The sequence below is a fragment of the Oncorhynchus nerka genome, linkage group LG22, assembly GCF_034236695.1.
Source record: "Oncorhynchus nerka isolate Pitt River linkage group LG22, Oner_Uvic_2.0, whole genome shotgun sequence".
Taxonomy (NCBI): domain Eukaryota; kingdom Metazoa; phylum Chordata; class Actinopteri; order Salmoniformes; family Salmonidae; genus Oncorhynchus; species Oncorhynchus nerka.
In genome coordinates, this window is record NC_088417.1 from 63,535,771 (window position 1) to 63,548,515 (window position 12,745).

At 39.7% G+C, this 12,745-nt stretch overlaps 1 protein-coding gene across 1 annotated transcript; it reads right to left on the reverse strand.

Annotated features, from left to right (window-relative positions):
* Positions 1-4,137: 4,137 nt before the first annotated feature.
* On the reverse strand, positions 4,138-12,479 carry derl2 (derlin 2). The gene is made up of 7 exons (XM_029627562.2): positions 12,348-12,479; positions 9,539-9,604; positions 9,299-9,372; positions 8,982-9,075; positions 8,166-8,361; positions 7,934-8,024; positions 4,138-4,658 (listed from the first exon to the last, which is right to left on the reverse strand). Exons 1-7 carry the CDS (start codon positions 12,438-12,440, stop codon positions 4,553-4,555), a joined length of 720 nt encoding a protein of 239 aa, XP_029483422.1. The 5' UTR covers positions 12,441-12,479; the 3' UTR covers positions 4,138-4,552.
* Positions 12,480-12,745: the final 266 nt, after the last annotated feature.

Here is a 12,745-nt window from a genome sequence, read left to right on the forward strand (position 1 = left end):
CTCCACAAGTCTGGTTCATCCTTGGGAGCAATTTCCAAATGCCTGATGGTGCCACGTTCATCTGTACAAACAATAGTACGCAAGTATAAACACCATGGGACCACGCAGCCATCATACAGCTCAGTAAGGAGACGCGTTCTGTCTCCTAGAGACGAATGTACTTTGGTGCGAAAAGTGTAAATCAATCCCAGAACAACAGCAAAGGACCTTGTGAAGATGCTGGAGGAAACAGGTACAAAATATCTATATCCACAGTAAAACGAGTCCTATATCGACATAACCTGAAAGGCCGCTCAGCAAGGAAGCCATTCCTTCAAAACCGCATAAAAAAGCCAGACTACGGTTTGTAACTGCACATGGGAACAAAGATCATACTTTTTGGAGAAATGTCCTCTGGTCTGATGAAACAAAAATATAACTGTTTGGCCATAATGACCATTGCTATGTTTGGAGGAAAAAGGGGGAAGCTTGCAAGCCAAAGAACACCATCCCAACCGTGAAGCACAGGGGTGGCAGCATCATGTTGTGGGGGTGCTTTGCTGCAGGAGGGACTGGTGCACTTCACAAAATAGATGGCATCATGAAGCAGGAAAATTGTGTATATATTGAAGAAACATCTCAAGACATCAGTCAAGTTAAAGCTTGGTCGCAAATGGGTCTTCCAAATGGACAATGACCCCAAGCATACTTCCAATGTTGTGGCAAAACGGCTTAAGGACAACAAAGTCAAGGTATTGGAGTGGCCATCACAAAGCCCTGACCTCAATCCTATGGAAAATGTGTGGGCAGAACTGAAAGATCATGTGCGAGCAAGGAGGCCTACAAACCTGACTCAGTTACATCAGCTCTGTCAGGAGGAATGGGCCAAGATTCATCCAACTTATTGTGGGAATCCTGTGGAAGACTGCCCGAAACATTTGACCCAAGTTAAACAATTTAAAGGCAGTGTTACCAAATACTAATTGAGTGTACATAAACTTCTGACCCACTGGGAATGTGATGAAAGAAAGAAAGCTGAAATAAATCACTCTACTATTATTCTGACATTTCACATTCTTTAAATAAAGTGGTGATCCTAACTGACCTAAGACAGGGAATGTTTACTAGGATTAAGTGTCAGGAATTGTGAAAAACTGAGTTTAAATATATTTGGCTAAGGTGTATGTAAACTTCCGACTTCAACTGTAGGTAAATGTGATATTTACATTTTTTATATTGAATTTTGGATTGAAATTTCAAAACAGTTTTTGCTTTATCATTATGGAGTGTTGTGTACTTTTTAGAATAAGACTAATGTAACAAAATGTGGAAAAAGTCAAGGGGTCTGAATATTTTTCAAATGCACTGTAATAGTCAATTCACATTAAACGCAAGTAACCTGGTTTTACTCTTTATGGCCATTTTCTGGTGTTTTGTGGTGGGAAACTGAGCACGTCGAGTATAACACATCAACCCTGTTACCCATAGACAGGCTAGACATTTTTTTTAAATTCTTTGTGTAGCGTGCATTCAATTGCCACTCCCTTTTGCACACAACAAGCTTTGATTCCCCGTCACAAGGGGTTTGATGGCTGATTTTAACATGAAATTGTCAACCCTGTTACAGTCAAACCTGTTTTATTTGGCACTTAGGGAAATTTGTTTTTTTATGAAGTTGAACATGTGTTAAAATTATGTGCAATCAAACATTTCTTTTTTAACAAGTTATACCTCTTGCAAAATCTTTCAAGAAGCCATTTCTATGGAATTTTGTGAGAGGTCATCATCAATTACTTACATGTATATTTGGGCTCTTTTGTGCACTGTGGACTAGATCACTCATGGAACCTTTACGGGATCTCTTCTGGCTGTGGGTGGTTCTTGGAATGATTTTTGTTTCCATGGTAATAGGTCTCATCTTCATTCTTATCAACCAGTGTATTTCCAAGAAAGGTAAGTATTTTCAATTACACTATTACATCAGAAGCATTATTGTGAGCGTTACAGATCCATTTCTCTACTTATATGAACTGTCTTTTCAAAGTATTGTATCAACTGTTATCTTTTCTACAGCTGCTGAACAATACAATACAAATACACCAAGTCGCACTACGCCTCAGTATTATGCCCAGTAAGTCTCTTGTACTATTTTCAGCTGATGTAGATGTAACCTACATTTCTATTGACACTTATAGTAGTTGAATTTGTTGCCTCATCATTCATTATCACAATTAAAACCACAAGTTTGGTCCTCTATTCCTAAAACCTTTGATTCAATTTATGGGAGTTGTTTTAAGCATTCTTAGTAGTCTAGGGAAGGGAGGGGTTTTGTAAAAAGTATTTTCCAAAGTGGAGATCTAATTTCTCAGGTTTCTCCCCCATCCAGAAGCAGCAAATATCATCTCAAAGATCTGGAGGATGATTTGCCTCCTTTACCACCCAGGACTCAGTTTCTCACATCCTGTCCCAGTAAGCATCAGATTTAATTTAATAAGCTTTGAAATGCAATCATAAGCACACATTGGGAGTAATATTACACAAGGATAAGCTGTTGTGTTGAAACATTCACAATAGGAACCTTTTAAGCCCACACAGTAACACTTTTTAGGCCCTGTACAACGTCAGCCTCAACTGTCAATAATGTGCGTCTTTGCTTTCCAGAGACTGAAAGCTATGAGAACCTTGTAGGGCTACCTGACTATGTGAAAGTAGATGACAATGCCCCTCCACCGTACCATCACACAGAGACACTGGTGTGTAAGGACAATGACGGCATTCCAGAGGACTACGATGACATCGGAGCAGACTGTCAGATCGAGGAGGACTATGATGATCTGGGATAAAGCCAGAGGCAACAGAGACTATACTAATACACTGTTGTTGTACATATGTAATGTATACTCCTACTAGCCAAAAATAGATGTTCTGCAGAAATACGACTATCCCTAAGCTGATACGGCTTCATGTTTAAATCATTTATTTGGCAATGCTTTACCAGTTTGCATAAGACTAAAGTATAGCTTTCTGGTATTTACCAAAAAGCTCTCTTGTAACAATGGACAATTTCTTACTTTTAAGAATTCAACACAATTTGTGTTTCAGGGTATACCATGTAACTGAAACTATTAGGCTGTAGTTAGCAGAAAAAATTCAAGCTGTGTAGTTTCAATTGAATATTGAACATAATATAATGGTGCACAGAAAATTAACAATCTTAGTGATTACCTAGTACCATATGATTGTCAATGGTGCTGGTTTTGCTAACTTTTTAAATCCCATACACCAAACCAGTTGTATCAGGAATCAACACAAGTGAAGTGGTATATTTAATCATTTTACTCAGTCTTTACATCTAAGTAGTAACCTCCGAGGCTTGCTGAGTTGACAAACCAGCATAGTTGTTAAAACCCTGTAGTTCTAGGAATCATCGATGTTAGATTGTGTTTACAACTGTGTACTTATGCTCTTAGCTCACTATGGATCATGAAGCAGCAGACCTTGCCATGTTTTATGAAACCAATAACTGTAAAAGGTTTCAAACAGATCAGATAGTGTAAGAATAGAAATGGGTGACTTTCCTTGTCCACCAGTGACTTAATTTAAGTTAAAGATTAGATCCTCTGGTTATTGACAATGAAACAAACAATAGGCATTTCAAAATCTGTATTGATTAAAATACAAATGTAAATCTATAAGCCCTGCCATAAAGGTAAAGAACTGCAAAAAAGTGAAGCGTATACTACTTACTGTATGTAACCGAAACTTAAAAAAAAAAAAGAGAAGCCGTTTAGTTTCAATTTGAATACTGAAGGGTTTGTTGCAGGAGTTTCAAAATGGCTAGTCTCTTGTCGAGCCTAGAAGCCTGGCATGCAACACAATGGTCGGTCAAATTGACTCCCCCTTCCATCCACACTGCAATGAGGGCAGTACTATAGAGTAACGTATGCTTGTTTGATTTGTCCACAGTACATGTTTTCTACAGTTGCAATAAACAATGTAAGTTACGTAAGCGTTCTCACATTGTTGATCCTAGTGCATCAAAGCACTCTTTTGGTACTGGAATCAAATGACTGAATACATTTCTAATTTCATTATGGAACTCCTTACAGAAAAACTTGCTTCAACTGATGCAACACTGCAGAAAATGTACAAAGAAAATATCTCCAGCATTATCTACATATGCCACACGTTTATTCTTTTTAAAAAGTAAAAGAAAACACTCAATCTGAATTCATTCAGATTTTTTTTCCACTGTTTCCCATCATTTGACAATATTGTTGAGCCTCATTTTTTCCCCACAGAGATAAAGCCAAATCTCAACGCAACCAAAGGTTAACCATCAAAAGTCACTTCCTGTTACGTCCACTCATGTGGTTTTAAAGTGACAGTCTGGCTTATTGAACAGTTTGAGGGAGATGTAAGTCACACAACAATCTCCGAAAAGCTCTGGTTGGAGATTGGCGTTTTCCATCCAGAACTAGAGAAACAAGTCGGAAAAAAAGACCAAGTTTGTCCCTCGGTCTCTCACTGAGGAAAAGTCCATTATAAAGTGATCCTGTGGTGGGGGGCTAGATTAACCCCCGAGGCGCTGTCCCTCTCCCCAGGCGAACCCCCCTGGACGCTCTTCGGGAAGAGGGTTGTAGTTGGCATCCTCCTCTGGAGTGTCAAACAGCATCTTACTGTGAGAGAGAGAATTACAGACAGGTGAAGGATCTACATACAGTGCATTCACAAAAATATTTAGACCCTTCGACTTTTTCCACATTTTGTTATGTTGCAGCCTTACTCTAAAATGGATTAAATTGTTTTCCTCATCAGTCCACACACACACACTACCCCATAATGACAAAGCAAAAAATATATATATTTTTATTAAAAAAACATACCTTATTTACATAAGTATTCAGACTCTTTGCTAAGAGACTCGAAATTAAGCTCAGGTGCATCCTGTTTCCATTGAGCATCCTTGAGATGTTTCTACAACTTGGAGTCCATCTGTGGTAAATTCAATTGATTGGACATGATACGGAAAGGCACACACCTGTCAATATAAAAAAGGTCCCACGGATGACAGTGCATGTCAGAGCAAAAACCAAGCCATGAGGTCGAAGGAATTGTCCGTAGACCTCCAAGACAGGATTGTGTCGAGACACAGATCCGGGGAAGGGTACCAAAACATTTCTGCAGTATTGAAGGTCCCCAAGAACACAGTGGCCTCCATCATTCTTAAATGGAATTAGTTTGCGACAACCAAGACTCTTCCAAGAGCTGGTTGCCCAGCCAAACTGAGAAATCGGGGGAGAAGGGCCTTGGTCAGGGAGGTGACTAAGAACCCGATGGTCACTCTGCCAGACCTCCAGAGTTCCTCTGTGGAGAAGGGAGAACAACCATCTCTGCAGCACTCCACCAATCAGGCCTTTAATGGTAGAGTGGCCAGACGGAAGACTCTCCTCAGTAAAATGCACATGACAGCCGGCTTGGAGTTTGCCAAATGGCACCTAAAGACTCTCAGACCACGAGAAACAAGATTCTCTGGTCTGATGAAAACAAAATTGAACTCCTTGCACACAGCCAAGACAATGCAGGAGTGGTTTCGGGACAAGTCTCTGAATGTCTGAGTGAACCTGGACTTGAACAATTCTGGAGAGAACTAAAAATAGCTGTGCAGCGACACTCCCCATCCAACCTAACAGAGCTTTAGAGAATCTGCATAGAAAAATGTGAGAAACTCCCCAAATACAAGTGTGCCAAGCTTATAGCGTAATACCCAAGAATCCTTGAGGCTGTAATCGCTGCCAAAGGTGCTTCAACAAAGTACTGAGTAAAGGGTCTGAATACTTATGTAAATGGTTCTTATTTTTTTTTGCACAAAAATCTAAACCTGTTTTTGCTTCGTCATTATGGGTTATTGTATGTAGATTGATGAGAAAAACAAAACAATTCAATCAATTTTAGAATAAGGCTGTAACAAAACATGGAAAAAGTCAAGGGGTCTGAATACTTTCCAAATGCACTGTATACCAAACAAAACAGTGCAATATGCTTAAGATACATACATACAGTTGAAGTCAGAAGTTTACATACACCTTAGCCAAATACATTTAATGTCAGCTTTTCACAATTCCTGACATTTAATCCTAGTAAAAATTATCCGTCTTAGGTCAGTTAGGATCACCACTTTATTTTAAGAATGTGAAATGTCAGAATAATAGTAGAGAGTGATTTATTTCAGCTTTTATATTGCTTTCATCACATTCCCAGTGGGTCAGAAGTTTACATACACTCAATTAGTATTTGGTAGCATTGCCTTTAAATTGTTTAACTTGGGTCAAACGTTTTGGGTAGCCTTCCACAAGCTTCCCACAATAAGTAGTGAATTTTGGCCCATTCCTCCTGACAGAGCTGGTGTAACCGAGTCAGGTGTGCTCACACACACTTTTTCAGTTCTGCCCACAAATTTTCTATGGGATTGAGGTCAGGGCTTTGTGAAGGCGACACCAATACCTTGACTTTGTTCTCCTTAAGCCATTTTGCCACAACTTTGGAAGTATGTTTGGGGTCATTGTCCATTTGGAAGACCCATTTGCGACCAAGCTTTAACTTCCTGACTGAGGTCTTGAGATGTTTCTTCAATATATCCACATCATTTTCCTTCCTCATGAAGCCATCTATTTTGTGAAGTGCACCAGTCCCTCCTGCATGATGCTGCCACCCCCGTGCTTCATGGTTGGGATGGTGTTCTTCGGCTTGCAAGCTTCCCTTTTTCCTCCAAACATAACAATGGTCATGATGGCCTAACAGTTCTATTTTTGTTTCATCAGACCAGAGGACATTTCTCCAAAAAGTACAATCTTTGTCCCCATGTGCAGTTGCAAACTGTAGCCTTGCTGAACGGCCTTTCAGGTTATGTTAATATAGGACTCGTTTTACTGTGGATATAGATACTTCTATTCCTGTTTCCTCCAGCATCTTCACAAGGTCCTTTGCGGTTGTTCTGGGATTGATTTGCACTTTTCACACCAAAATACGTTCATCTCTAGGAGACAGAACGAGTCTCCTTCCTGAGCGGTGTGACGGCTGCGTGGTCCCATGGTGTTTATACTTGCGTACTATTGTTTGTACAGATGAACTTGGTACCTTCAGGCATTTGGAAATTGCTCCCAAGGATGAACCAGACTTGTGGAGGTCTACCATTTTTATTGGCTGATTTCCCCATGATGTCAAGCAAAGAGGCACTGAGTTTGAAGGTAGGCCTTGAAATACCTCACAGGTACACCTCCAATTGACTCAAATGATGTTCAGAAGCTTCTAAAGCCATGACAACATTTTCTGGAATTTTCCAAGCTGTTTAAAGGCACAGTCAACTTAGTGTATGTAAACTTCTGACCCACTGGAAATGTGATACAGTGAATTATAAATTAAATAACCTGTCTGTAAACAATTGTTGGAAAAATTACTTAGGACATCTACTTTGTGCATGACACAACTGACTTGCCAAAACTATAGTTTGTTAACAAGAAATTTGTGGAGTGGTTGAAAAACGAGTTTTAATGACTCCAACTAAGTGTATGTAAACTTCCAACTTCAACTGTACATACATTCTTTACTCATCTGATAAATGGATGGTATATTTCTACTTTCATTAAGAGTTATTGATATGCCCTTCCTTTTCTGGAATAATACCAATCAGCATAGACAACATTGTCATGACCACTCGCAAGGACAGCATACCTTCAGAACACCATGTCAAAACATTGGTTACAACATTGTTAATGTTGGCAATTTCCATATATTAGTAACTATTGTTAACTCTGTATCAAGCTTACTGCTATTTGTTTGTGCCCCCCATCTCTCCAGCAACATCATCTCTCAGCAGACTCGTAGGGTAAACACTGCAGTTTCTATCATAAGACAAATTCATTATTGGACTGTGCTAGAACCATACCAAACTTACAGAAAAAATGGAGTCTTGAGCCATCTGCCACCACCTGGCTGGTTTGGGAACACATCTTCCAGAAAGAAGTACACATGACCCACAGCGATACCTTAGGGAAGGGAACACAGCATTGACCCAACTAGTCACCACTCCTCAATGGTCAATAAGGCAACAACATTGTTGATCTTCAAGTCCTTAGCAAATTTCTGTAATGCATCAATGTTATTATGGTGGTTAGAGCGACTGGTACCTAGTAAATCCACAATGATGGAGTTGCCCAGCAGCAGAGAGAATCCCATGAGCACCCAAGGGAGAAAGGGTGCCTGAAAGTTCAGCAGGCCAAAGAAGTTCATGCGAACATTGGGGTTACGCCTGCTCCACACGTACACCAGCATGATGGTGAAGGCTTGGCCCAAGAACACCAGACTCACAAAGGTGCCAAATATCTTTGTGCTTACTGAGAAAAAAAGTAATTGGTGGATTGAATTGTGGCATACAGCATTATTCGAGTTGATTTACCCTAACTTAGGAAAGGGGATACCTAGTCAGTTGCACAACTGAATGCATTCAACCAAGATGTGTATTCTGCATTTACCCCAACCCCTCTGAATCAGAGCGGTGCGGGGGGCTGAACTGAAGTCGGCGGCATAAGGGTTGATTTCCCCCCCTTGTCGGCTTGAGGATTCGAACCAGTGACCATTCGGTTACTGGCGCAAAGCTCTTAATCTCTAGGCTACCTGTTGCCAACTGCAGACAATCAACCAATTGATTCTCAGGTTTGACAACTAGCCTAACCATAAATAAATAAATATATATATATTCAGGTGGCAAGGAATGTGACTGTTGCGTAAGAGCTTCTCATTAAGGCACCTGTGGATAACATAGGCCTACATATTTCCTGTACACACATACAGCATTATACAACAGCAGGCCTTAGTAAGAGCTCAATCAGAAGCTTGCTAAGAATATGTCAAATACAGGCACATTAAGTCTATGTGGTGCTGAACATGTCTCGACTCCTGCGGTATCAACTAAGACCATGAAAGTAACAGTGTTACAAGGATACAGTCATCAGAAGGCCACCGAAGAGGAACATAAAGACAAAGTCAGCGGTGCGGCCCCTGAAAGAGCCCTCCTCCAGCATACGACAGTATCGGTACCTGGAAGCCAACGGTTAAGGTAATCTGGCAAGGGCAAAGCAAATACTAAACCTAGAATTCACTATGATTAGACAGTTGTCATGATTAAAAATAAATTAAACATGGCTCGCCTCGCTAAAGACAAGTATTTTATGAGTCGCATAGTGCTTCCAATCAAAGGGACACAAAATATACATTTCACAAGTACACTCAGGGCAAGACATGTGCAACAGAAAAAGGATACAAAAAAATCATATTGAAAAGGAAGTTGAAGCCAACTGGACCAAAAAATAGAAAGTTGGTTATGAGTCTCCATACCTACAAGACAGAACAGAGAAATCAGTCAACCTTGCATCTCAGTTTTTTTGTAACTGCTACACGTATACACAGCAGGCCTAAGATTAAAAACTCTAAAATATATATTTTTATATTTTAAATATTATTATATCATACAGTAGCTAAATGACAAATTGCACGTACTCACCTGATAATTCCTTAGTATCAAATCAGGATTGAAGTATAGTTGGAAAGGTGTGATGAGTTCTAATTGCTGAGGGTGAGAGCAAAGAAAGTGTCTTCATTAGAACAAATAGTTCACCTGTTCTACCTGATGATTAATATTTTGTCAGAAAACGCTAAGTCAAGTCTTGACAGTCTTTTAAACAGCAACTCTTTAACTAAGGTAAACGGTAGCTTTCGAAAACCCTTCTCTCCGTAGGGTTTTCAGCGGTTATCGTCGCCCACGGCAGGCCAATTCCGACGCTGTGTTTTAACGTCCATAATCATCGCTTGCGAAACGGGTTTTTGAAACACACGGTCCTCATCTTTGACTGGGGCAGCAGGGTAGCCTAGTGGTTAGAGCGTTGGGGTAGTAATGTATTTATTTATTTTTTTATTTTTCAAATTCTTATTTTCAATGACTGCCTAGGAATAGTGCCTGTTCAGAGGCAGAACAGATGTTTACCTTGTCATCTCGGGGATTTGATCTTGCAACTTTTCGGTTACTAGTCCACCACTCTAACCATCAGGCTACCCTGCCGCCTCAAGTAGTAACCGAAAGGTTGCAAGTTCCCGAGCTGACAAGGTACCAATCTGTCGTTCTGCCCCTGAACAAGGCAGTTAACCCATTGTTCCTAGGCCGTCATTGAAAATAAGAATTTGTTCTTAACTGACTTGCCTAGTTAAATAAAGGTAAAATAAAAAAAAATAAAAAAAATCTTTCATATCAGCGAGAAAGAATCTTTCAAATAAAAAAGATACAGCAATGTTCTCTCTCCGTGGGGAAGCACGATATAGGGAAAACTAGAAAGTTGAAGTTCTGTTAGTTAACACTATATACATTTCCATTTGCTGTGGTAATTGTGATCGAATCAACACAATAGACACTTTCAATGCAACATACTGAAACAAAACAAACTATGCAAGAGACTTTGTTGAAGGCACAACGCAAATGCATCCAACAAGTTTGTAGAGTCACAAGCTAGATGTGCTAGAAATATGGGACCAAATACTAAACTTTTGACTACTTTAGCATACGTAAGTGAATTTGCCCCTATACTTTTTGGTCTATGAACAGAAAGTGCTGTAATTTTGAAACAGTTCAACCGATATGGATGAAATTACCCTCAAATGAAAGCTGACAGTCTGCACTTCAATCCAAAGAGTTTGAATACAGAGCCAAAATAACAAACAAAAAAATAGTCATTGTCCCAATACTTTTGAAGCTCATTAAATATGATTTGGCATGGCACACTGTCTTAAGAGCTATTGAAGATTGTATAAATACATTTATTTTTAACAGCCTGAATATATCATTTTTCATATAGTGGTGTAGAGTACTTACAAAAAAAGTATCTTTACATATCTGTACTTTACTCTTTATATTTGACAACTTTTACTTCACTACATTCCTAAAGAAAGTAATGTACTTTTTATTCCATACATTTCCCTGAAACACAAAAGTACTCATCACACAATGAATGCTTAGCAGGACATGAAAATAGTCCAATTTACACACTTATCAAGAGAACATCCCTGGTCATCCCTACTGCCTCTGATCTGGCAGAATCACTAAATACAAATGCTTAATTTGTAAATGATGTCTAAGTGTTGGTGTGCACCTGGCTATACGTAAAAAATAAAATTAAATGGTGCCTTCTGGTTTGCTCAATATAAGGAATTCGAAATGATTTGATACTTAAGTATATTTAGAAATTGCATTTACTTATGATACTTAAGTATATTTAAAACCAAATACTTTTACTCAAGTAGTATTTTACTGGGTGACTTTTACTTGAGTCATTTTCTATTAAGGCATCTTTACTTTCACTCAAGTATGGCAATTGGGTACTTTTCCACCTAAGAACTAGTTAAAATAATCGAAAATAGCAGCCTAGAGTGTATTAGAGCCTGATTAAACAGTCCACTAGGAGGAGAGATCTGACTTGCTCATTAACATGGATATCTTGCTAGCTAGATGTATGCTACGTTCAAAACAACTGGGAACTCAGAAAAATAGAAGTCCATTTTTATTTTAAATGTAAGATTTATTGAACTCGGAAAGTCTTATTTACAATGACCCCGGCCAAACCTGGACGACGATTGGCCAATTGTGCACCGCCCTAAAGGACTCCCAACCACGGCCGGATGTGATACAGCCTGGATTCGAACCCCTCTTGCACTGAGATGCAGTGCCTTAGACCGCTGCGCCACTCGTGAGCCATTCAAATCATGTTAGTAATATTCAGGTCGGTAATTATAGAAAGAGGCCCGAGTTTGTGTCGGAATTCCGAGTTGAATATCATTAAAAAAATATCTCTGTCGGAGCTCTTTTTTCGCGAGTTCCAAGTTGTTTTGAACGCACAGAAGTCGGAGATCTTCGAGTTCCCAGTTGTTTTGATTGCGGCAGTAAACCGCACAAAAAAACAACAATGTAAACGTTACGAGATGCACTTGTGCTCACAGATAATCATACATTGAGAAGTTTCGCTACCAGCTGCATAGTCAATTTAGCTAGCTACTGACCATTGCACACATTTGGTCAATTCGATCAAGGTCGGTGACAGCCTAACTACAGTCAATAACAATTATTTGGCGACACAAACACAGCTGTCTAACACTCTAGCTAATTGATGTGCACTACCGTACTGTCTTTAGCACTTCTGTTTTGTCAGAGACGCGCTAGCTAAAAGCAGCAAGCTAGTGAGTTAGCAGACTGACATCCACAGCTAAACGCCTGACCCTGTCTCCATTGCCGACAAGAACATGTTTCAGATTAAATTCTACTATCTTACCACGGCAGCGGTGGTGAGGACGCAGGCAGTTGTGTATGCCCGAGTTACAACAGGAATCTGTAAATATTCCTGCTGAAAAGTCTGGTAAGCCATTTTGGACTAACTGAAGGCTTCCGGCACATTCTTGACACGTCATCACATGGTGAGAAAATGCCGCGTTCAAAACAACTGGGAACTCGTCAAATCATGACGTCACTGACCTTCAGGTCGGAAATTCGGAGCTCTAGAAAGAGGCCTGAGTTCCCGAGTTAGAATTCCGAGTTGGGTGAACGTTCAAATCGATTTTTCCGAGTCGGAGCTCGTTTTTTTTCCGAGAGCAAAGTTGATTTGAACTCTCGGAAGTCGGAGATGTCCAAGTTGTTATGAACGCGGCATAAAGGGGAGTTGCTGTGAGTTTT

Coding starts and splice junctions, on each gene's coding strand:
- derl2 (XM_029627562.2), bottom strand. CDS start 12,440: ATGGCTTACCAGACTTTTCAGCAGGAATATTTACAGATTCCTGTTGTA. Junction 9,076..9,298: donor CTTTTCAATATGATTTTTTT/GTATCCTTTTTC, acceptor GTTGGCTTCCAG/GTACCGATACTGTCGTATGC. Junction 8,025..8,165: donor CATCATTGTGGATTTACTAG/GTACCAGTCGCT, acceptor CCCTTCCCTAAG/GTATCGCTGTGGGTCATGTG.